Source organism: Colias philodice, chromosome 9 (assembly GCF_061535455.1).
Source record: "Colias philodice isolate Cphi_HAF_F1 chromosome 9, ilColPhil1 Martin Lab GWU primary, whole genome shotgun sequence".
NCBI classification, from domain to species: domain Eukaryota; kingdom Metazoa; phylum Arthropoda; class Insecta; order Lepidoptera; family Pieridae; genus Colias; species Colias philodice.
The window spans coordinates 9,553,658-9,578,948 of NC_143094.1; the positions used below are offsets into that span (position 1 = coordinate 9,553,658).

Genomic DNA, 25,291 nt, shown 5'->3' on the forward strand with positions numbered 1-25,291 from the left:
CCGTTATTGACTTCTACTGTCATTGCGCCTGTCGATGTCAGTTAATTCTTCCGTTTAGTCTAGTGACGCCATTGTGAGCCGTAACGACTTTCAAGACCACGGAGTTAAATCTTAAATTTCTTAGTTAATCTTGGTAAATAGTGTTTTCACATACTGTAGTTTAATTCTGTGATAGTTATTCTTTCGTGCTGTTTATATATTTTTGTGAAACGTACCGTATTTTAAGTGTTATTTCATCCATTGTTCGGTACCATCAAGCTAAATTCCTGTGATGATAAATGAGCGCCATTTGATTAAAAACTTAAAACAAATTTAACTTGTCAGTTATACTACATTTCTATTATAATAAAGTTTGCCTTTCTTTCATGAGTTTTATATTGGCAAAATAGAATTTACGACTCTTTAGTAAACAATGATAATATTCACCGAAACGAACTCTGTCTATACGTCATGCTTTCGAGTTAACATTTGTATTTATTTTACGTTTATATTTACAGGTAAAGAGACACAGAAAAAGCTTTAAAAATGGCAGATGATATGCCCACATTCAAATGCGTGCTCGTCGGAGATGGTGGTACTGGAAAAACTACATTTGTAAAAAGACACTTGACTGGAGAGTTCGAGAAACGATATGTCGCCACACTTGGTGTTGAAGTACATCCTTTAGTGTTCCACACAAACAGAGGCCCCATTAGATTTAATGTTTGGGATACAGCTGGTCAGGAAAAGTTTGGAGGACTCAGAGACGGTTATTATATTCAAGGACAATGTGCTATCATTATGTTCGATGTAACCTCTCGAGTTACGTACAAAAATGTACCAAACTGGCACAGAGATTTGGTCAGAGTATGTGAAGGCATACCTATTGTATTATGTGGTAACAAAGTAGACATCAAGGACAGAAAAGTCAAAGCCAAGACCATTGTTTTCCACAGGAAAAAGAACTTACAGGTACTTATTTTGATGATTTCTCTTCTGTTTGATCATTTGATGATTCATACATTTCACAATATGCATTTATATTCAAACCACTATTATGCTTGATTTTAGCAAGTATTTTTGAAAGTTTGATCCTGATTACTAAATAAAATTCTTTTACAGTACTATGACATCTCTGCAAAGTCAAACTACAACTTTGAGAAACCTTTCCTCTGGCTGGCAAGGAAGTTAATTGGTGATGGTAACTTAGAATTTGTTGCTATGCCCGCTCTTGTGCCACCAGAAGTCACAATGGACCCACAATGGCAGAACCAAATTGAAAAAGATCTCAAGGAGGCACAGGACACTGCATTGCCCGAGGAAGATGAAGACTTGTAAATAATGAAGAATTCTTAAAACCCAGTGCCCTTTAAATGTGATTAAAAGTGCATGCAGGCTTACAAGTACATGCTATGTTTTTAACAAATTCATTCCATTAGGTTTCAGTCCGTCAAAATCTAACTTTTGAATTTCTCAGCCAGTTAACATACATACAATGTAATCATTACATGTCATCTTTATATCCTGATCTGTAATAATTTAAAATTTTTCTTTCCTATTTTTTAATTGTATTTTATAGTATTAATTTAATAAATACATCTTAGGTAAATGAGCTTTTTATTGAAGCTAAGAGTGATGCCAGCGTCTTAAGTACTGCATTTGTAAACAGTGAAAATAGTTATTAATGGCAAATGTGTAATTTCTAAAATGTAACTTACATGATATTGGATTGTACATCTATCTATTGTAACAAATTTGTTTTTCAAATATCCTTTTTTTTTGTTACGTTTATGAATGACAATATTTCACTGAAAAATTGTGGTGATACTTTTTCAATAAAGTTGTAAAAATACTTGTCGTTTTATTATTTTTTTTTTTCTGATCATACAGAACACACTCAAGATTTTTATGGGGTTTATCTTAATTTCAAATATTTAAAAAGTGGAGATAGGTATACCTCATTTAACATGCAAGATATAAAACTCGGTAGCAATTGAAACTTATATAATTGAACTATAATTTTCATATGTATAATGCCAATACCTACAAACTACCTATTACATCATTGCTAATCTTGTGATCGATTCATATTTTCTAGACTGAAATTAACAACTATGTAAGGCTGAAGGCATTACCTAACAATAAAGTATGATGTATGATTTATCCTTAGATTTTAAAAGTAAATTATATTTGTCGTATTTTGGTGTGCCCAGTGCCAACTAAAATTGTGTTTATGGTGGAGTTAAAATTAATGTAACAACAGTATTTTCAATTCTTTATTTTTAAATGCGAACAATACAATAAACTACATTCCTATTCTTATAATTATAATATAATTCACTTCTTGGCGGCAGCCTTTTCCCTCGCCTTCTTTCCTTCTAACAGTTTGAGTCTTTCATCTTCTGATAAATCTTTGTTTATCTTTGTAATTACACCAGTTCCTAGAGTAATGTCTCCAAGACGCAAAGTAAATCTTTGTCCTGTTTCACATACCATTGGCTTCAAAAGTCTCAACTGCAAGCTGTGGAACATAAGAAAAATATTGAAATAACATTTTATGATCGTTGATTGATTTGTAATAGGTTTATGCAATGAAAATATAAAATATTCTTTTAAAATCAACTCATTTAAGTTTTAGCATTATGGAGAATAAATTTTGTGTTTTACATCTTATCATGTATGTCATCAAATTAGGTTTCCTTATATTTTAAAAACAATTGTAATTACAAAATAATTTATCAATATGCTTACGTTGCATCTTCTCCAGGCATGACCATTTCCTTTTGAGGAATGGTAACTTGAGTAGCGCAATCCCATGTCATGGAGAACATCTGAAGCTGAATGAACGAAGTGAACGGTTTGGCACGGCCACCTTCCTCCTTACTCAATATATACACAGCGGCTTCAATGTTGTCATGGGCCTTGACAGTTCCAGGTTTGGCCATAACCATACCACGTCTGATCTGTTCTCTCTTGATAGCACGTACTAAAGCACCAAGCTGATCACCAGCCTGAGCTTCATCCAAGGTCTTGTGGAACATCTCAACTCCTGTTACAGTGGTCTTCATAATTTTGCCGTGTCCAACTATTTCACATTCTGTACCCTTTTTGAGCACACCTGAAGGAAACAAAGAGGTTTTTTTATTTAAAAATGTACTGGAACATGCAACATTAATGATAATGAATTTATTTTTTATTTTTATTGAACAAAGATTCTAAATCTATACTAATAATATAAAGCTGAAGAGTTTGTTTGTTTGAACGCGCTAATCTCAGGAACTACTGGTCTGATTTGAAAAATTCTTTCGGTGTTAGATAGCCCATTTATCGAGGAAAGCTATAGGCTATAATATATCATCACGCTAAGACTAACAGGAGCGGAGCAATGCGGGTGAAACCGCGGGTAACAGCTAGTGTAAAAAAAAAACTTAAAAGCAACAAACCTCTATGTAAACGGCCTGTAATAACAGTACCACGTCCAGGAATCGAGTGAACTGATTCAACAGGCATGAGGAAAGGCTTGTCAAGTTCACGAACGGGTGTGGGAATAAATGCGTCAACTTCTTCAAGAAGTTTAGAAATTGCATCAGATCCCATCTCTGGACTCTTTCCTTCCAAGGCACATAAAGCTGATCCTATAAACAATAATGAAAATTTAGTTCATTCTTGTTTCTATAAGTTGATAGCAAAAAATCTATTTATACCATTTATTTTATCCGTGATAAATGAACATACATAAAATGAACCTTTTGTTATTGTATTTTCAATGTAAATACAGACCTTTAATAACAGGTACTTTGTCTCCGTCATAACCCATTTCAGTCATCAGTTCACGAATTTCCATTTCCACAAGCTCCACCATTTCTTGATCAGCAGCATCAACTTTATTAATGAATACTACAACATGTTGGATTCCAATTTGTTTGGCAAGCAATAAATGTTCCCTTGTTTGTGGCATCACACCGTCTGTTGCAGCAACTACAAGAATCGCGCCATCCATTTGTGCTGTACCAGTGATCATATTCTGAAATAAAGAAAAAAATTGTTTAATTATTTGTTTTCAATGTAAGTATTTATAAATAGTATGTTCTGTTGGTTGAAATGCTCAATCTATTAACTCTATCCTGTGCTGTTCTAACCAATTCAGATAGTTATCTTTTCAAATATATTTATATTAATAACTCACGCCCCGGAATCACAGACACAATAGAAAATCTATTGTGTCGTGGACCAATCGGGCCGTTCGAGGCTCAATGGGTTAAAGAGCAACTGTTTTACCTTGATGTAGTCAGCGTGACCAGGACAGTCAGTGTGCCCATAATGCCTCTGTTCAGTTTGATATTCAACATGGGCAACATTGATTGTGATTCCACGAGCCTTCTCCTCAGGAGCATTGTCAATATCGGAATATCCTTTAGACTGAGCTAGATTACGGTCTGATAATACTGAAAGAAGAATGATAATTGCAAGGTCAGCTTAAATTGTTTATGCTTATTTCAAAATTCAATATCAACTGCTTAAAATATTAATAAAATTTTGTTTAAATTGGGAAACAATTATAATTAACATCAAAATAGCAATACATTTTGTTATAAAAATATGGTGCAATCTATGTTTTTAAAATTTACCTTTGGTGATTGCTGCTGTTAGTGTTGTCTTTCCGTGATCAACATGCCCAATGGTTCCAACATTACAATGTGGTTTATTCCTTTCAAAAACCTGCTTCTCTGCATAGTTCCTCCTTAATATAATACTAAGCGGAGAAAGCGCAGGTGTGACTGAAGCAACACGAACATTAGAGCAATGGCTCTGCTTTAAGAGGACTTTAAGAGCTGCAAATAAAGTTTTAATATTACATTTAAGACTAATTTTTCCATGCTTAATATTTTTCATTTATCTTATGAATATTATTCATTGTTCATTATAATATGATAACTATTGATAAATTGTATTTATGAGGTTACTTTGATACTTTACATAATACTTGAGGTAGATAGAAGAAGCAGTGAAATTATTGTTGTGATTAATAGTTTATAGTTTATATTTAATAGTTTATATGGAATAAAAATTAAGACTGAATGTGTTAGGAATACGTGCAATAAATTTAATCTCATAGAATTACCTGGGTTAACCAAACTTTTAGCGAATGATATTGTAGTCATTGTTATGCCCCAAAACAACGTGGGGAAACTCTTGAATGAATTTATTAACTGTAGCGATTATTCAAAACCTTATACCGATAAAACTATGGATAATTTAATAGCAAAATCAATAATTATTTTATCACACTGTGCCCTGATTTTATGAAATTTAACTTGGTGTTGCCACAAGTGATAAATTTCTTCACAAGTAATATAACTTGCCAGTTGCCACTATTAATTATCTGTGATTAATTCCTTCAATAATAAATTATATTTTTTTGTATGGGATAATGGGATAATCGTAGGATAATCTAATTTTACATCTTTGTTATTGCATATTTTAGCATATATATCTATAATATAAAAATGAATCCCAAAATGTGTTGGTAAGCGCATAACTTGAGAACGGCTGAAAAGATTTCGATAATTCTTGTTTTATTATATCCCTTGAAGTACGAGGATGGTTCTTATGTAGAGAAAACGTAAATATGTACCACGGGCGAAGCCGGGGCGGACCGCTAGTTATTTACTTATATATTTATCGAAATAGCATTGTGTTTCACTAAACAGTCAACACATTTCATATACAGGGTGTAATCGAGTGTGCACAGGCGATTATTCCGTAACTATTGCAGATATCAAAAAACTTTATACTGATATCGAAAGCCCTTTGCCCTAATGAGTAAAATGACATTAACTTACATTAACAATAACTTTTTAAAAATAAAACGGGAAATATCCAAAAATTTTACATCAAACATACATTTAATATGAGTTATGACTATCCTGTACACATAATATTATGTACACAAAATTTTTCATATTACATACAGTATATCATGTAATATCATCGCCTGTGAACACTACTCTGTATAACCTACTCTATCTACCTACTAGGTATAATGCTATTTTTTTTTCGTCTTCAAGTGGATTGGAGTATGGTTAATTTAAAAAGAAATTGACCAGTAGGAGCTGTGAACACCGAGTAACTTTTAAAGAATTGAAAAACTAATACGGAAATGGTGAACACGGTTAAAATTATTAAACATATCAAAACAAAATAATAGTCAAATAAATAAAAATGAATTATTACTCATAAACATTATATTCTAGTAGTAGTAGTTAAGTATCATATTAAATAGTTACAAAGACAAAGTAGGTGCCTACAAATTTCAAATCAAAAACATCATTTTGTTACTGAAAAAATATATATAAAAATTTCAAGGGTAATCTGTACATGAAATGTACCTAAATACATGGAAAAAAAAATACTTTTATTACAGACAAGAGTTGCAAAAAAGTAACAAAAAAAAATATCTAAAGATATTAAAAATCAAAATCATCACTGTGCGGTGAATTAGTATTATTTTCAGTATACATAGTATCTACTTCAGGAGTCCCGTTCTCGAAGTGAAGTGAAGTAGTCGAATCTGTGAAAATATTAATTAATTATGAGAAATATATTATTATTTTATGTCCCATGACAGAAAAGAGAGATTAAATCATCATACTTTTGTTTTGAAGTTGATTTTCGGTAGTCATTTCCTTAGTTTGGTCATCTTTATCAGTACCAACTTGAACAATCAACGAGGCATCTTTATTAATTTTATCTGCCTGTACATCAATAAAAGAAGTGTCGTCATTCTTACTATCGTCGATCGTTTTCTTTGATCCAACGATAATGACGTTTTCTTTTATCATATCCTCTTTATTTTCAATATGAGTATCTTCGTCCGATTCGAAAAAATCTTGTGGTAAATCTACATCATATTTTCTTTTCAGATGTCGTCGGTACTTTTGGGCATCCTTTTTATTTATTTTTTTGGGACTAACAATTGGACCTTTATAGCGGTTTATAAAGCTGTATTTCTGTAAACGTTCCGTGAGCGATAATTTTTCAGCATCTTCGCACTGCGCTATAGACACTTCCAAGCGTTTTTTGTAGGCATTTTTTTTCAGAGATGTTTTTAAAATATTTCTATTTGGTCCATAGGGTTTGAGTTGGTTTGGAGCTAACCACGCTCTTGTTGCATCAGTGTCGAAGAACACAACATTGTAATGTGTCTGTAAGAAGGAATATATATTTGATAGGGGATATATATTTGGTATAAACGGGTAAAATATCTATACTATATCTATACTAATATTATAAAGCTGAAGAGTTTGTTTGTTTGTTTGTTTGAACGCGCTAATCTCGGGAACTAAAATTATTTTGGTGTTAGAAAGCTCATTTATCGAGGAAGGTTATAGGCTATATATCATCACGCTACGACCAACAGGAGCGGAGCTACGGGGGTGAAACCGCGCAGAGCAGCTAGTAACTAATATATTTGAACACTGAAAAAATGTATACAAACTGGTATATCAGAAAATCCGTCTAGCCAATAATATTGTTCAGTATCGGGACAATCGTCGACCATAGCGGGCCACCAGGGCCAGCCGGGCAGCCGCGCTAGCACCAACGAGCCAGCCGCGTATTCACTGTGTATGAGGTCTTCTTCGTCGTGCAAGTGTATGGGGATCTCGGGGATTGAACAATCTGACATTTTTGAATCTGTGGACGGAATTAGATTTTTTTTTTTGAAGTGAAAACTTCTTTAGCGGCGTTGAGCACTTTTTCTGTAATGGGTATAAAATCAACTCGCGTCAGGACACGTGACCTGATCGAAAAAGCGTAAGACGGATACCATTCCAAAATATCAAACATGATCAACGTTAATAATCAAGTTTTCACTTCTGCCGGGACTCCCGGAGTGCAACCCGTCTTTTTTTTTCAATTAATAAGTATTATCGCTGACGCTGTGGTAGTTTGGACTATGAGTGTAGATTATAATATATCGTAGTTTTATAAATGTAATGGCACATCGCTACTATCAAATTACAAATGCGAACAGCGAAAGTAATTGTGCTAGTCTAGTCTAGCTGTCTCTACTTCACGCCTATAAAACAGCTGAACTGATTTTGATTAAAATTTAAATCTATACTAATATTATAAAGCTGAAGAGTTTGTTTGTTTGTTTGAACGCGCTAATCTCGGGAACTACTGGTCCAATTTGAAAAATTCTTTCGGTGTTAGATAGCTCATTTATCGAGGAAGGCTGTAGGCTACATAATATCATCACGCTACGACCAACGGAAGAGTCACGGGGGTGAAACCGCGCGGAGCTGCTAGTCAGATATAAAGATGAGACTTCAGAAAATATAGCATACGATTTATGTCGAAAACTTACGAAAACTATGTGTGTTTTTGTGAGGGCAAAACCGCAAGCATAAAGTTATTTTCTCATATCTTATTGCTTAGTTCTTACTAACCTGGGTTCATTTTACAATACCACTTCTTCGGAAGCTCGTATCTTTCGAGAATGTGAGGTAGATACCGCCATTTGTCACAAGTGTCGCATTGCGCCCAAAGACCAGAGGAACGACGTTTCTGTAGCCATTGCAGCTTTTGTAGCTGAGTAATATTATCTGGTGGCTGACTTAGAACTTCCTTGTACCCTCTAAAAGCCATTCAATATATGATATTGTGTAGAAGAATGTTATATGAAACTATAATTGCATTTGATTTCATTTTGGTAAATTCTCTTAGGTACTTCTTTATTTCAAATGGATATATAATTATGAAGGTACCTATTTAACTTTTGTTTAAAAGTTAAATAGGTACCTTCCTAGGTTATCCATAACAAACATAGATACCTATTTCTTAATGTACAAAAATATATTTTAAGGACCTAGCTATTTTGAATACAATGTCTAGTTCACCGGGGGAACTGCGAATGTTAGTGAAGATAATAATATGCAGGTTTGATATAGCGACCATATATTTTTAATCAACCACTAACCAAGTTTATTTTATTAATTTAACATTATTGGATTTACCCCGATGCACCTTATACATATTTTAAAGAAAAGTCATTATTTTGGTTCTAGAATAAATGTAATTAAAATAAAACTTCGTACCTGTTAATATCGTTTCGACTTTGACTGTTATCTAAATCGTTTTCAAATGTTACAGTATTCTTTTTACCCTTTTCTTTTCCGGAATGCATCTTCGTATATGAAAATATTTTTTTAGATCAAAGTTGGTACAGATGGTATGCAATAATAATAATTGACACGTTTAATATGTGAGGTAGAAATAAATTAGTAACTAACTTCATTAAACCATGAACAATTGAAATGTGCAATGATTTTGTATTAAGTATGTATTACTTACAATATTTAATTTAAAAGTTACCTGAGGTTGACGAGCATTTTCAGCAGGCTCGCATGCTTTTTCCATTGGTAATTGAACTTCTTCCATCATTGTTATAACTAAAAATTATTTTTCTTCTACCTTTACGATTTGATGCAGGTAAAACAGCTACCTCCTATTTCAAATTAATGTGCTTTGATACAAAGAAATAAAAGGCGTTTCCCACCAAAATTTAAATTTAGAAGTATGGTAAATGTTGCTTTCGCTAAAATTAAATTTAAATAAAATTTATACAAAACAACTTACGGCTCATTAAAAATTGTTTATTAGAAATTAATATTAACAATTAGAATTATTATGGACATAAAATCTAATATCTAATATCTAATATATATTATAAAGGCGAAAGTTTGTAAGGATGTATGGATGTATGGATGTTTGTTACTCTTTCACGTAAAAACTACTAAACCGATTACAATGAAATTTAGCACACATATAGAGGGTAACTTGGATTAACACATAGGATAGGTTTTATCCCGGAAATCTCACGGGAACGGGAACTATGCGGGTTTTCCTTTGAAAACGCGGGCGAAGCCGCGGGCGGAAATCTAGTAATAAATAATTAAAAATTTTATTACATAGTCTAATATATAACAATCAGAATGAAAAATACTAAAGTATGCAAAATATCGTTATATTTTAAATTTGAATAAAATCTAAAACTAAAAACCAATTTCTTTTTGTTAATAAAATAGAATTTAATACAACAAATGTTTACTAAGTTTTTACTCTTGAATAACTTTCATTTTATAAAGATCTGTGATCTCTGTCTACGATGATTTCCGATATATTATCATAATTAAGACTTATTTATAATTTTTTGTACAAAACTTTATTTTTGTGTTTTATTTATTTTTAAATATCTATTTTTATTTTTTCAAGAAACTTAAATTTAGAATTTGTCCACAAAAATAGAAAATCAGATTTTAAAATATACAGAGGAAGTGACAGGAAGTGCGCATTTTGCTTTATCTGCTTGGCTGCCGGCTGCTAAGCTGGTCGCCATATTAGTGGCGAGTTGGGAAATAGTGTTTTAATTTGTGATTTCGTCGTTATCGACGAAAGGGAGTAGTAAATACTCCCTTATTTGTGAGTAAAAGCCTTTCTGTGTAAAGTAACCTTGGGTTATCATTTTCGTTAAGGAATAGAGTATTTCTTTTTGATTTGAACTATAAACATGGCCTTTTAAAATGTCGGCCCTGAACGTAATTTCTTCGTCTCCTTGCGGAGCTCCCCGCGTATCTTTTGTGGATGTTGGAGGATACCAGAATGGACAAGAAATCTTTGAATCGTTCTTCTTTACAACAGTCGAGGGCAACGGCCGTCGACTGTAAAAAGAATTCGGGTAAATATCAGAAGGTCATGATGTCACTTTTTCTATGATAGGAATAAAATGCTGTCATTGGGAATATTATAGAAAATAAAAATAAATGTTTACGTTCATCCAACTCGCAGGTAAAATTAATATTTAAGCTAAACGATAACTTATTGCAGTCGAAAACATCTACCAACTTGTTTTATTTTTGGTTTGAAATGTTTACATACAATAGTCATTGGATGTAATATGGGTAATGATGATTATGGTAATTGTTGACAATTACTTACTGTACGTGTCTTATGCATGCTTTCAATAGCAAAGATTAATTAAAAACAAATCTCAATTCTCATTTTGTTGACAAAAAACTCTATTCCATCCCCTATTTCATGTCAGACTGATAGGATTATGATTAATAATAGCAAGATAATTTCCTTAGAATTGACACACAAACCTTGGCCACGTAACAATAAGAAACGAGAAACTCCCGGTAACGCACCAAAAAATGAAAATTACCGCAAAAATATACCAGCTCAAAGAGGAAGAGGTCCTGCTGACAAAAGGCCCCGCGCACGTGGTGGCAATAACTTTGTTGTGGGTGGAACGCAGAACACCGGGTATTGAATATTTTTCTTATTGAGTTGTTTACACATCCTATTTGTGAAAATATTTATACAAGTGTCAAAATTCATTTTTATACCCATGATGACTATTTTTTTAGTACATGCAGGGAAATGTTTAGTATTCCTCATTCTTTATTGATTTATAGGTTAGAGAATCATGAAGAGCCTGAACTAGGTTCACTGTATGTGCCAGGAAGCAAAAAGCAAAATTTGAATCATTTGCTGAACTTCATGTATTCCCCTCGTGGAAGCAACGAGCGGAGGGGGCCGCCTCCCCGCAGGACACAACAGAACAAATTCTATCATCATTTTGAACATGATCTCTATCTAAGAACTTAGTAAGTTGATTTTCTTATCTTTTATGTTAAATAAAAGAACCTGTTGTAACCAAAAAGTGCCAACATTCCATTCAGTTATATTTATATAATAATATTTTATAAAAAACAGTAAAATTAGAATTTTAGTGTATCAACTTAGTGATTTCTGATAATAATATGTAATTTCAGTTGTCAATTTGTTGTGAAGCAAGGCGGAGATTTCAAAGAGAATTTGACAAACCCTGACTTACCTGTTAAATGGGAGGAAATTGAGGAAATTGTTAGTATTTAAATATCTGTTATCATCATACCATCTCATCATTTATAATTGAAAGATAAACCTTTTAATTTTACAATGCCTTAAAGTTATTTTAGTCTACAAAATATCATTTCCATTATCAGAATTCTTCATTTAACTATGTATGAAATTATCTATGAAATTTTTACATTAGTTCACGCTTTCAACTCGCCATCTCACCTCAGTTTTAAAAGTGCAATATTCTCAATTCAATATTTTGTTTTCAATTTTACAGGTAGTGAGAAGGGCGGGTAAATGGCAATGCCCTATATGTCTCGGTCACCCTGTGGCTGGCCGAGTTGGTATTTGTGGCCATGTCTATTGCTGGGCTTGCATTTTGCATTACTCGGCAACTCATGACAAACAACCACCACCTTGCCCAGTTTGCACTGTCACTTTACAAGTGGCTGATATGAAACCCACTAGATTAGTGCAATGGGACACACCTGAAGAAGTAAGTATAATTGATAAGAAATTATAACATTTTCTTATGTATGTTGTTTGCTTGCCATTAATCTTGTTTTTTTTTTTTATAATTTTTAAAATAATATGTTTCTTTTATTTACATACATTATTTTGAAATACTGAAATATCGAGGTTCTACGAAATTCCTTAACCCATTGAGCCCCGAACGGCCAGATCCGACCGCGACACAATAGATTTTCTATTGTGTCTGTGATTACGGGGCCTGATGGATTAAATAAAACAGTCTGTATTTCTAATACTATTGCCAATGACAATTCAAAAGTGCTTCTCAAAAATAAATGTTTGAGTTTGAGTTTTATAGGCATAAATAAAAAGTTACATTTCTTTAGGCTTGAGTAGTATATAATATATATTAATAATTTTGCTTGTTATAATATATATTAATAATTTTTCTTGTTATAGGTGACCATGTGTCTTGTTCGACGTCTACGCGGCTCTGCCATAGTGGAAGTTGCACCACCTAGAGGCGTTATTACTGAAATGAAAGAAGCTTCCACTTTGCCTTTAGAAGAACAGCCAGTGTCGCCGTATGCTAGAATATTTTCAGCAAATCATTATCAGGTATACCATTTTCATGTTATAAATAGTTGAACAGCAGTTATTGCTTCAGCCTGAAGCTATTTTTGAAATACAATTTTAAAATAAATTATACCAGTAAGAAGCTATGCATGCTTTATCTAAGTGTTTTTTAATGATTAGATAACTTACGTCAAAATATTCGATATAGACTAGCGGTCCGCCCCGGCTTCGCCAGTGGTACCTACCTACATGTTTAAACTATCCTATCTCTCAAGTTGGATCGAACTGCACATGGTGTGCGAATTTTATAATAATTGGTTAAGTGGTTTAGGAGTGCATTGAGGACAAACATTGTGACACGAGATTTATATATACTATGATTTAAGATAGTCAAAGTATTATATTATGTATACTAGCATTAAAAAAACTTTTATTTTAGATTTTAATAGTAGAATTCCTTTCTATATAATATTACAAAAATGGTTTATATTCAACAGGTTCTTGAAATACTGGAGAGAGACAAGCGCGAGATTGAAGCCCAAATACAAGCAGAAATTGATACAACTGAACTAGTTTACTTGGAGCAAGCATTGGAGATGCTTAAGGTTAAGAGGGAATTCATCGAGTGTGAATATCTAAGACCAATGAAAAAGGTTGTTGAAAAAGAGGTCGAAGATGATATTATTATTGAAAAGCATGAAGCTAATGCTAAGAAATATGACTGGTTTGATGTTGATGATGAAGAAGGGGCTGTTTGTCTCGAGGAAGACTTGTCAGAATTAGATATCAATGATGAAACAGAACCTGAACCTGAATCTATACCTGAAGTTAAACCTGATATAAAGAAGTTTGGTTTCGACCTTAACCACAATCCTTTAGAAGATCTGGAGGTGAGAGATAGTCCTCCCCCTGAAGTTGAACAGAATAATCTAACTGAAATTGACAAGGAGAATCAAGCAAGATATTTCTACTTTTACCAAGGTAATCTTTATTTGTTTATAGAATATCAATCATATAATTAACGTCATTTTCTTCTTTTATACATTAAAAAAAAAACCACCTAATCAATTAATATTTAATTGATAAAATCCATAAAAATGTTTGTATGATGAATTTTTATTGCTTTTCTACTAAATTCCCATACTAAAAACCATTTCTTTATTGCAATGGCCAATGGCAATACATTAAAATTAATTCCATCCTGTGCATAGTGCCTAACCATTCATTGTACACATATTGTATTAACCCGTGACACGTTCTACGCACAATATTTGTGTCGTAACGCAAATTGTACTGTAGCGTCCTGCGCACAAACTCTGTGCCTAACGCGGCCCGTGACATTGAAGGTCATCAGTAGAGACTTACAAGTGAATGTTTCCAGTATAAAAAATATTTCTCTATGCCTTAAACATTTATAATTCGAATCGACACGACTCCGAGACAGGCAATAGAGACCAAAACCACAAAATAAAAAAAAAAAGTGAATCATTGATTGAGTTGCGTCATCGGCCATAGTTTGTGACATTTGTCTTGTTCGACGAATATTTGGATTGTGAATTATGCCGAGAGGAATAATTAGATGAGTGATAATTGAGACGTATATTACTGGAAATTGTACGTAGAATACGTTTATGATATTGGTTTTAGGGATATTTGAAGAATACTCAGTGAAAAAGTGTCTCAACTTTTCAGTGCGGAAGACGCAAAATGGCACTTTTTTTCTTGTTTGTGAATAATGGAGATTTGTTATTATTTATAGTGAAATACGTTGTGTTAAATGTGTGAAAACATAAGTGAATGTATTTGGCAATCGTGTAGTGATATGAAAACGTGAATATGATCATTTGATAACTCAGAATTATCATGTAAGTGTTAGTATGTAAGCAATTAAAATTAAAACAAAATTAAATCAATTTCTATAATTATATAGAAAAAATATATCGTCATGATTACATTTTTATGCTATAACTAGTTTCTTCTTCTTTCCAAAAATATATCATACATGGCATATAATTATAGAACAATAGGGTAAATAAAATTTTCAAACTCGGTAGTCATAATAAAGCTAGATTTCGTGAACTCCCTTGACACTATCGGGATCGGTGCCGGCTGTGCGCCAGACGCGTGATAGGTTAAACAAATAATTTTTTTCTTTCAAAATCATTATAATATGTACTAAAATGTTTTTCAGCGGACGACGGTCAGCAGGTGTTTCTGAACAGTTTGAATGTGCGCATGTTGAACGCGTCGTGGGGCGCTCTGGTCGCGGCGCCGGAAATCATCAAGGGAAAAGTGCTTCATCGCGATACCGTATCATTGGGAGATCAGGTAATTAGCTGGCAATCTATACTAATATTATAAAGCTGAAGAGTTTGTTTGTTTGTTTGTTTGTTTGTTTGTTTGAACGCACTAATCTCGGGAACTACTGGTCCGATTTGAAAAATTCTTTCGGTGTTAGATAGCCCATTTATCGAGGAAGGTTATAGGCTATATTTCATCACGCTACGGGCAACAGGAGTGGAGCCACGGGGGTGAAACCGCGCGGAGCAGCTAGTATAGAATAATTACAGTAATATTTAAATTATCAATGAAAACCGGCTACAAATGTTGTAAAGTTCAATTTATGATGTAGTGTTTGTAGTGTTTTCTTTCCTGATCTGGAATTCAGATTTTTAATTTCATGATACACACGCAAACATTCAGTTTCTTTTAACCCATTGAGCCCCAAGGGGCCCGATCGGTCCCAGACACTATTATCTTATATATAAAATTCTCGTGTCACAATGTTAGTCTGCATACTCCTCCGAAACGGGTGGACCGATTCTCATGAAATTTTCTGTGCATATCGGGTAAGTCTGAGATCGGCCAACATCTATTTTTCATATGTACCACGGGCGAAGCCGGGGCGGACCGCTAGTATAATATAGATTATAATATATAGATTTTCTATTGTGTCTGTGGTTCCGGGGCTAGACAGATTAATCGAAAAAATGAACCAATGTTTGGTTCATTTTTGTTTTTTTTTGTTTGAAATAATATTATGGTGTATGGCTTGTGAAGTATTTTGTTTGTTAAATCAGGAAATGGAATGTGTGTGCTCAGGATTACTTGTAGCTGTCTGACTTGAATATATCTAAGAATAAGGTCTATAGAATTCACAAATAAGACAATAGTCATATTATTTTTATTGGTATTACATAAGAAAATATTGATATAAATTATGTATTAATTTCAGACAAGAAAACATATGCCATACACAGCTCATTTGCCACTTCACTGCTCTTTTGATGTTGTTGAATTAGACTTGAAGCCTCCTTTCGTGACTCCAGCAGCTATCGAAAATTTTGCTGGTAATTGAATACTTTATTATGTATTATAAAATTTCTATTTTATTTGATCTGATGAACAATTAGTAAAGAGTGATAATAAATTTGTTTCATCCTTCTCATATTACAAACACAAGTTTGCAAGAAAGTATTCATGTGTGCTTGTTAATTTTTACCTCTATATTAATGAACCGATTTTGATTATACATGCAAGGCAAGTGTAGCCTATGTACCAGAAAAAACAAACTGGTAATAATTTCTACGACCCCCAGGTTCTGCTATATTTATGACTAAATAATCCTTGCATAACATTTATACAAACTTGAAACTTAAAAGTAAACAAAAACAATACAATTTTGCTAGTTACATGGTTTTCACATAATTTCAGCGGAACTAGATCGTCGCGCGCGCAACCGCGCCCGCCAGGAGCGCGACGAGCGGCGCCGCGAGCGGGCGTACCACCGCGCGATGGAGGGGCCGCCCAAACCGGACTTCTCGTCAGAGATACTGTTCCCAACACCGCCCTCGCCCTTTGGCAGCCCGCCGCTGAATGAGCCCAGTGTGTTCGACCAGCCCGGACCGTCTTCTGCCGCGCACGTGGAACAACCGATGCCGTCTACTAGTGGTTCGAGTGGAGTTTCTTTTGCTAAGGTAATACATTATTTTACCACCGCGCGATGGAAGGGCCGCCCAAACCGGACTTCGCGTCAGAGATCCTATTCCCAACACCACCCTCGCCCTTTGGCAGCCCGCCGCTCAATGAGCCCAGTGTGTTCGACCAGCCGGGACCGTCTCCTGCCGCACACGTGGAACAGCCAGTGCCGTCGACGAGTGGTTCGAGTGGAGTTTCTTTTGCTAAGGTAATATTGTTTTACCACCACGCGATGGAAGTTATTTGAGATACAAATAAAACTACCATAAGTTTGGAATTTCCATTAGATATTATTTTGGATGGATGGATTCATGGCACATAAAAAGTTTAAAAATTATTTAAATAAGTGTTGGAACTTGGAAGAATAGTTTGCATTGGTCCCTGAGTTTAATAAATTGTTGTACATATTTGTGTAAAGTTACCTTTTATTTTAATTGTTGCGTTATAAAACTTACAGATTATGTATATACATATTAAATTACGTAGCACTTTGACGTATGATTTTATAAATGTGTACATTTCAGATGGCCGGCACGAGTGGTACTTGGCGCGTACGTAAAACGGCAGCGCCTGCAGTACAGCAGCCGAAGGAGGACGACGAAGAGGGTCACGTTCCTCGCTCTCTCAACCTGAGTGACGCAATAGAAGCGGCCCTCCAAGCCAGCCCCTCACCGTCCAACAAGAAAAAGAAGTCCAAACAGAAGATATTATTTGCTACGGGCATGAATCGCTCTCCGTAATTGGCTTCAAACATACTTACTGCAAATAGATTCTCCAAAAATTTATTAATATTATAATATGTATGTAAACATACTTAAAATAGTTCATCTCTGTCTTTCAGTATCTAATTGGTGTAATTTTTCATTGTGCATAGAACAATATGAGCCACATTGCTCTTGTACAAAATACATAATATATCACAATGAAAATGTTTGTGTACATGTGAAAGTATACATAGTATATATAATTTATAACAGTATGTGAACAAAAATGTTTGTTTTCTATTGATCAGGTTTTTTTTATTGGGTTTTAAAAAAATGTGAAATCACTTTGGGTAGTTGTTCAGTTGCAAGACATAATAATATATTTATCTTAGAGGGTATGTATGTCTATGTAGTTAATATATTTTATTGTATTATTAACAATATTTTCGCTTAATTGCTCATTGATGTTTCTAATAAATCACTTTATGAAGGTGTATTCTTGTTTTATTTGTTTTGTTTCTAATTAACCTGTGTATTCAGACAAGTAATCTGCATAAAATCTAGGACTGGGAAAATTATGAAGTACAGCCCCCCTATGCAAGTGGCTTTCTGTTAGCGTAGCGTTCAATAGAATAGACTACGAATGTATGAGATTGACGTAAGCTGTAGATAAACGTATCTAGAGAAAGCCACTTGCATAGGGGGGCAGGAGAGGGATGTGAGTTACAAACTATTTTGGACAGTAGTCTGATTAGTAGTTATTAGTGTAGTGTTCGTGGTTAACAACTCTTGAAAAGCGCCTCTGAATTAAACGTACACTAGTATCCTTCACTGCACGCAACGTGAGTCGAACTTCAAGCCGTACTCCTATGTGGACACTGGACAAATCCGTCATCGTCCACTCGCCACAATACAATATATTCACTCGAATTTATTAGCGGTCTTACCGTCAGTGATGGGTACGCGGGACACGCGGCATATGCATGCAGTTGGCATGCATAATATGTCGCTTAGGGTGCTTTCCACCAATAAAAAGCGAGGGAAGTGTGTCATGCGAGGATGGCTAAATTTGTGGTGGTTTCCACAAATAATGTACGAGAATGCATTGAAACGTCTTCTATTACTCAAAATTATTAAAGATCCAAGATTCCTCGCATACATCGCTTGTTTTGTATGTGCAAAAAACCTAGCACCGCTGAACCTTTTCACCAAAGCTGTGCTGAGCGAGGCTCGCCTCGGTAAATGAAGCGATATGATTGGTTATTTACGAGTTATTTACAAACACATCCTCGCACATTGTGCGCACATTATTGGTGGAAAAGCAAGTGACTCTAGGCGTGCTCTAGGCCCTAGATCAAGATAAAATATAGGTTGGTATACAAGGGTGATAGGTATTAGATAAAAATATACAGGGACATAGGCAAGTGGTGATAGGTATTAGATAAAATATATAGGTAGGCATACAATATAATTATTATAGCGGTATTCGTATTTTAACCCACCCCTACCTTGAATTTCGCCCCGTGCCAAAAGACTTGTAGCATTATAGCTGACAGACTTCATCTGTCACAGCATATTATTATGTCAATTGTCATTTGTCATTACTCATTTGTCAACACTTAACAAAAATTAAGCGACTATCCACAATACCATTGAACCAATATTAATAATTATAACAAGTAAATGTGAAATTTAAAATAAATGAAATAAAACACTTGTGTACACAGAACGTACAAAGGTTTTTATTGCTTGATGGTGTAAAAGTTTACACGATAATGACGTCCTATACTAGGGACTTCTTATTTGAACCTTTTAAGGTTACCGAAGTTGAATTTCGCAGTTCTGATAATCCTAGACCGAGAAGCGGTCATAGGGTAGCTTGTGATGACTTTAACGTGTATTGCTTTGGGGGATACAATCCCTCTCTACCACTTAGTCAAATACAAAGAAACAATCCCACATGGACCCCAGCAAGACCACTATTTAAAGAGTTATGGAGCTTTAATATCTCCACTAGAAAATGGAAGCAACATAGAGTAACAGAAAATATGCCTGAAGAATTGGCATCAAATGCTATGTGTATGAATGGGAGATATTTAATGGTTGGTAATTTGTAACACAAACAATAGTAGAGGATTCTTTTTAACAATAGATCATTGTTATAAAAAAAATATTTCATTTTTAGATATTTGGTGGTACAGGTGCTCCATTTGGAAACAAATGCAGTAATGATGTCATTGTTTGGAAGACATGTATGGGAGATGCAAAACTCAAAGTCTTAACAGTAACAGGTTCTCGACCTCCTGGTCAATATGGTCAGTCAATACTCTGCCATGATGGATGTTTCTATACTATAGGAGGAACAAATGGATTTGCATATAACTGTGATATTTATAGGTTGGTATTTGTTAATTATCTATAGTTTTTACATTATTTTGGACTTCCTGTAAATGTGACTAAAGAAAAGATTTTCTCACCTTAATATTTTCAAAATTTCTATTCAAGTTTGTTTCTTAATATCTTAACTAATAATAAACAATTTTTGTTAAATCAACAGGTTAGATTTGCGAACAATGGTGTGGGAAGCTGTATTTGTTGGGACAGGCCAAGACGGAGAGCCGCTAGGGAGATACAGACATGAAGTAGTGCGTGCGAATAACAAACTGTACATTGTTGGTGGTGGTACAGGTGAATTGGCATTTGAACTGATGGAAATACCCATGTACGATCTTGAGACCAACACATGGACCACATTAATGCCAAAAGCGGATGACACATTGAGGAATACAGCCTCACCGCTACCTAGAAAATGTCACAGTGCAGTGCAAATTGAAACGGACAGTGGTGTGCAAGTATTTGTTACCGGTGGGACAGATGGCGAGTCAGTGTTTGAAGACGTTTGGAGGTTAAACATAACAGATCTCCAATGGCATTTAATGCAAAAGACTGTTCTTCCTCATCCACTATATTTTCATTCATCCACGGTCACTTCATATGGTTGCATGTACGTATTCGGCGGTATTGAACCAAAAGAAGACGCAACATGTAGGAACAATAAGTTATACAAAGTATGGTTATGCATACCAAAGTTAAGTGAAATATGTTGGGATGCTTTACTAAATATGTATCCCACTTTGGACGAAGTAGATAAAACCAACTTATTGAATATCGGAATTCCAAGGCATTTTGTAGATAGGTTGCATCCTGAATCCTTTTTTTCTGAAATCAGAGGGAAAAGGTTTGATTCACAATGTGCTATCAAGTAAAAATTGCTTTATCTTTATGTAATTTGTGTTCAGAATGGCATAATATTTAATTTAAATTTTAAACAAGCATAATCATTTGTCATAATACTTAAAGTATATATTAGTTTATAGTAGTATATTAGTTTGATTTTAAATTAATTTCATTTAACAAAAATTTTGCCTTCATATTTTATTTTGATAATATAATATGTTAAGTACTCCCTTAGTTCTACTAGTGGGAATAAATGTGATGCACGGGAAATATTTATTTATTGGTCTCTCATCATCTCAATCTCATCCTATATACTAATGAGAAAAGGAAAAACAGGCTGTAAATACAAAGTGCTTCTTAATTTTATATTTAAAATGAGATATCAAGAAGGTTTACATTTTTTTACTTTTTTTCAACACGCAATAGGGGCGGAAAAATATTAATTATTCAAATGTTTATTATTATGTTACTATAAAAAATAAGTAAGTTACTCAAAAATTGAACCCGTTGATTGTTAGTGTTGAAAATTTGAGCTTTATTACGCTATCGACGCGTAATAAAGATCGAGTTACGGCGAACTAGGAAAGGGCTCATGTTGAATAAATTACTTTAATAATAATTACTACCAAGTGTTCAATGTCAAACAATATCTAAATTATTAACGCCAAACTTACTAGGTAACCTTTTAATTTTTCAATGAAATTGGGAGAGTATTTTGAACGACTTATTTTGTTTTAAAAACTTAACTTTAAAATGAAAAGCAAGATGGTAATTTTAGTATATCTACAAGAAAACTTTTCTTTCTACATTTCTTATTTGGCAATTTTACTATACAGTGTTATATCAAACTAGCTTTGCGCTCACGGCTTCGCCCGCGTTGTTGAAGGAAAATTCGCACAGTTCCCGTTCACATGGGATTTCCGGAATAAATTCCACCAAGACATTTCGATTTCAGACTACATTCGTACAAAATTTAATCAAATTTCAATGGTTTAGGTGTGATTGAACATTCAACATATAGATCGACAGTATAATACCTACATATTTATAGCAGGAATACCGCAACTATCACGGCTACTATTAAAATTTTAACTGTTGATTACGTAGAAAGCTGCGATTAAAAAATTGGTAAAATAATTTGGTGTTAGTAAAGGTTGTAGGAACCTATTTCGAAAAACATAGTTACTTACTAACATAGAGTTAAGTAGGTATAATGTTAATATAGAGAGGGCAGAAGAAGAAAATTGCGTAAGGTAAAGCTCTAACATATCGTACGAGAAATACATAGGTATGTAGAGAAGTAGTTACTCTCCTAAAGTCAGTAGGTACCTTACCTACGTACTTGCAGCCGTTAATTGTATTGAATCCGAAGTGTACGCCTACGGGATCATAAGGGTATTTTGTAAATGGGTGCTAAATTCCATACACTTTGATCGCAACGGCTACGTTTGGCTTTATAGGTTTCAATTTCGATTTCAAGGGTAAGCGGTGGCCGCAACAAGTGCGCGTCGGCGTAGGGCGTGCGTCCTGTCCGTCCGCCGGCGAGTTTCGCGCCAATTCGCGGCCGCAGTGCTGGGAAACGCGCCTCGCGAACGGGACACTATATTCAACCCGACCCTAACCGCGAAACTGAAACTTTAACTTCGATTAATCCCAGCAGAATAACTACTACGTATACCGATCCGAAAATGGAACGCGTGCGTGATCTATATCCCATTATTTAAAATTTAAATTTAAACATGGCTACGACAATATTAAAAAAACGATGCATGTTATATTTTCACATATGCGTCAAACTTAAACATTATCGTATTAGTTATTTTTATTTATAAACAGTCAGTGCGAAATGGATGAAATGGAAACAGTGTCGAGCACTGTCAGCCCGACTCCGCACCGGTCCCCGACTCCAGAATTGCACGCGACGTATACTTCCCTCGAGATTCTGGTTGCGTTAGTGGCAGTGATTGGAAATGCTATGGTGATACACGTGTTCCGTAGAGACAGGAGGTTGAGGAGACGAACGAACTACTATATTGTGTCTTTAGCTATTGCAGACTGTTTAGTTGGTTTGCTTGGTATTCCGTTTGCGATACTGGCATCCGTTGGATTGCCCAGGAACCTCTACGCCTGCCTCTTCACTGTTTCGCTGTTAGTGATGTTGTGCACCATTAGCATATTCTGTCTTGTGGCGGTATCAGTGGACCGCTACTGGGCGATACTTCACCCCATGGGCTACTCCAGGAATGTACGAACCAAAACAGCTATTTGTAAGTATTGACAATATTTATTCTAACTTTTACATATACATACGTTGATTATTAAAATTAATAATAATAGTTATTCGTACAAAAAGTCCATACGAAAATATGTTACACAAATGCAATTTGGCTATTTAAATTAAATTAAAATTTTTCGTTATTAGTACATTTTATTTTGATGAATCAAATAAATAGAAGTATAACGAAATAAAGGTAGTTAATTTAAAATTTTAGTCTATTATAACATCCTCTTATTTGTAACAAGTGAGGTCCTTAACTAGTCAATAAGCGAACCGCGGTTATTTTTTATAGATCACCAATTCTAGTTTAGATGACGATTGATTATTTTATTTTAACCTAATTTGTAAGGAGGATTATTTTATCTGAGGTCAGTAGTTATCTTTTATAGCTATCATTAACTACTTCATAACAATGACTGCCCATTCCTTAAACGACCGGTAATAGCTTTATTACGATTCTTGGTTCTTTTATTACAATACATTTGCAACATTTCATATTTGTTTAGATGTGAATAATAATAGCAATGTGTGATTGGAAACTTATTCCACATTAGAACACTACGTTTAATTTATGTGTAGATGAATTACCAAGACATTCTTCTGTTAAACTTTAATTATTAGGTACTGTTTATAATGTCTACGAAAAGTTTTCGTGGGCAATGCTTCACATGGACACCAAGGCTTCAATTAATTTGTGCGTTGGTCGATTGGAAAATAAAAAATAATATAAGTAGGTATGTAAAGATAGCTAATATACAATGTTACTTTCAACTTTTAAACAAATTTTAACTACAACGAAACATAAGTAAAACGGAATTGCAAAGAATTATTCTGACGGATAAATCACAATATAAAAGCAATATCGACGTTTTACTTCCTTTTTGAACTATTATTATATAGCTTCAACAAACAACATTCAATCTAACTCATTTATTTGTCTGTTAATAGATTTTTAAAGCATTTGTTTATTTTAACTATTCAGGTGGTTGTAATTTATTTCTACCAAAACAAATATGTAGAGTAACTGCTGTAGTCGATGGTTATTTATATTTAAATATAGTCACACGTGTGCTATTTGCCGCTAGAGATTACCTAATTCATGTAAAATTACATCTTCATCTATCAATACAACGATAAAACGATTTTTTTACGAATGTTAAACAATCGGTAAAGTAAAAATAAATGCGTTAAATGTAGAGTTTATGTTAATAAATGGTTCATTAGGCAACATTATTATTAAATTGAATGAAATATGTATATTCTAATAACTGTAGGTAGGTGTATTCCCCATTGAAATTGTACCGAAAATTTATCCCCTATTGAATAGAGTATTTAGTTGAAAATTTGTAGCTCTCCCGGCTCTGCCGTGTTTAACCTTATCTAGGCGGAAACAATTCCAAAAAAATGATCAGCCGATCCTAAACTATAACCAGCGCGGTGTAACTAATAAAACTTTATTTTTTTGTAAAGATTTATAAATAAAGAAATCGTTGTGATAAAATAAATCGACTTCACGTATTGCACGCCTCATAAGCGAAGCGTTGAGGTGGGTACTACTGTCACTTCGCGCAAAACATCTGATTTTTCAAACTTAAAATGTCTTTATGTATCATACATTGCACTTGTAAGATAATACATACACACACATATTAAGAAAAAACACTATTTTTAACGTTCATGATATTTTTGATGTCATTTTTGTTATTTAAACTAGTTAAAAAACAGTTTAAAAAAGTTCTGTCTTGGACGTCCGTGTGTCTGTATGTGCGGATCCTTTTTCTTGTTAACACGATAGCGACCGAAATACTTTACTAATCGAGTCTTTTTTTTTCTCTTACGCTTGAGTATGCTCAGGAATAGAACCCTTTCATTTTTCAGGGTCTGATTCGATGTGGTTTAATTGTTATTAAATAAACAAAAATAATAATTAATAAATATTTATTAAAAAAAAATTATGAGGCGTGCACTTTTGGATTTTCCAAATTATTTTTATTTTTATTCAGGTAAAATGGCTTTCGGTAGAACATACGTAAATGTCATACCTACATCATTAAGACACAAAAGCGCTTCAAGATGAATTGGATGAATAATTTTTTGAAGTAGGAACAGCAGAAACTAATAACCTGTGTTACAGATAAAATGTTGGATAAAATCAAGATAA

General features: G+C 33.9%; 6 protein-coding genes across 7 annotated transcripts in view; 4 read left to right on the forward strand and 2 right to left on the reverse strand.

Annotated features, from left to right (window-relative positions):
• Positions 1 to 25: 25 nt before the first annotated feature.
• On the forward strand, positions 26 to 1,831 carry Ran (RAN, member RAS oncogene family). Its single transcript, XM_089699338.1, has 3 exons — positions 26 to 133; positions 498 to 951; positions 1,102 to 1,831. Exons 2-3 carry the CDS (start codon positions 526 to 528, stop codon positions 1,315 to 1,317), a joined length of 642 nt encoding a protein of 213 aa, XP_089555464.1. The 5' UTR covers positions 26 to 133; positions 498 to 525; the 3' UTR covers positions 1,318 to 1,831.
• Positions 1,832 to 2,242: 411 nt separating this feature from the next.
• Positions 2,243 to 5,316, reverse strand: mEFTu1 (mitochondrial translation elongation factor Tu 1). The gene is made up of 7 exons (XM_089699339.1): positions 5,102 to 5,316; positions 4,608 to 4,811; positions 4,258 to 4,424; positions 3,760 to 4,003; positions 3,423 to 3,614; positions 2,731 to 3,097; positions 2,243 to 2,500 (listed from the first exon to the last, which is right to left on the reverse strand). The coding sequence occupies exons 1-7, from the start codon at positions 5,139 to 5,141 to the stop codon at positions 2,317 to 2,319; spliced, it is 1,398 nt and encodes a 465-aa protein (XP_089555465.1). The 5' UTR covers positions 5,142 to 5,316; the 3' UTR covers positions 2,243 to 2,316.
• A 933-nt stretch (positions 5,317 to 6,249) lies between these two features.
• LOC149486045 (zinc finger CW-type PWWP domain protein 1-like) lies at positions 6,250 to 9,485 on the reverse strand. Of its 2 annotated transcripts, XM_089698740.1 has the most exons (6): positions 9,358 to 9,485; positions 9,081 to 9,169; positions 8,433 to 8,620; positions 7,478 to 7,674; positions 6,632 to 7,184; positions 6,251 to 6,550 (listed from the first exon to the last, which is right to left on the reverse strand). In XM_089698740.1, the coding sequence occupies exons 1-6, from the start codon at positions 9,424 to 9,426 to the stop codon at positions 6,447 to 6,449; spliced, it is 1,200 nt and encodes a 399-aa protein (XP_089554866.1). In that variant the 5' UTR covers positions 9,427 to 9,485; the 3' UTR covers positions 6,251 to 6,446. The 2 variants fall into 2 exon arrangements, with proteins under 2 accessions (XP_089554867.1, XP_089554866.1); XM_089698741.1 differs by lacking the exon at positions 9,081 to 9,169 and having other exon boundaries at positions 6,250 to 6,550; positions 9,358 to 9,429.
• An 851-nt stretch (positions 9,486 to 10,336) lies between these two features.
• LOC149486046 (E3 ubiquitin-protein ligase RNF10) lies at positions 10,337 to 18,109 on the forward strand. The gene is made up of 11 exons (XM_089699340.1): positions 10,337 to 10,720; positions 11,130 to 11,307; positions 11,460 to 11,651; positions 11,820 to 11,910; positions 12,164 to 12,382; positions 12,817 to 12,975; positions 13,431 to 13,914; positions 15,125 to 15,261; positions 16,169 to 16,283; positions 16,648 to 16,910; positions 17,436 to 18,109. The coding sequence occupies exons 1-11, from the start codon at positions 10,627 to 10,629 to the stop codon at positions 17,649 to 17,651; spliced, it is 2,148 nt and encodes a 715-aa protein (XP_089555466.1). The 5' UTR covers positions 10,337 to 10,626; the 3' UTR covers positions 17,652 to 18,109.
• A 1,125-nt stretch (positions 18,110 to 19,234) lies between these two features.
• slim (scruin like at the midline) lies at positions 19,235 to 20,977 on the forward strand. The gene is made up of 3 exons (XM_089699341.1): positions 19,235 to 19,717; positions 19,801 to 20,012; positions 20,173 to 20,977. Exons 1-3 carry the CDS (start codon positions 19,391 to 19,393, stop codon positions 20,879 to 20,881), a joined length of 1,248 nt encoding a protein of 415 aa, XP_089555467.1. The 5' UTR covers positions 19,235 to 19,390; the 3' UTR covers positions 20,882 to 20,977.
• Positions 20,978 to 22,432: 1,455 nt separating this feature from the next.
• The window catches only part of AdoR (Adenosine receptor), a 43,840-nt gene continuing 40,981 nt past the window's right edge, over positions 22,433 to 25,291 (forward strand). The window contains exon 1 of the mRNA XM_089699366.1: positions 22,433 to 23,119. Within this exon, the coding sequence (XP_089555492.1) occupies positions 22,699 to 23,119 (421 nt within the window). The 5' untranslated portion in view covers positions 22,433 to 22,698. The remainder of the gene's footprint in view (positions 23,120 to 25,291) is intronic.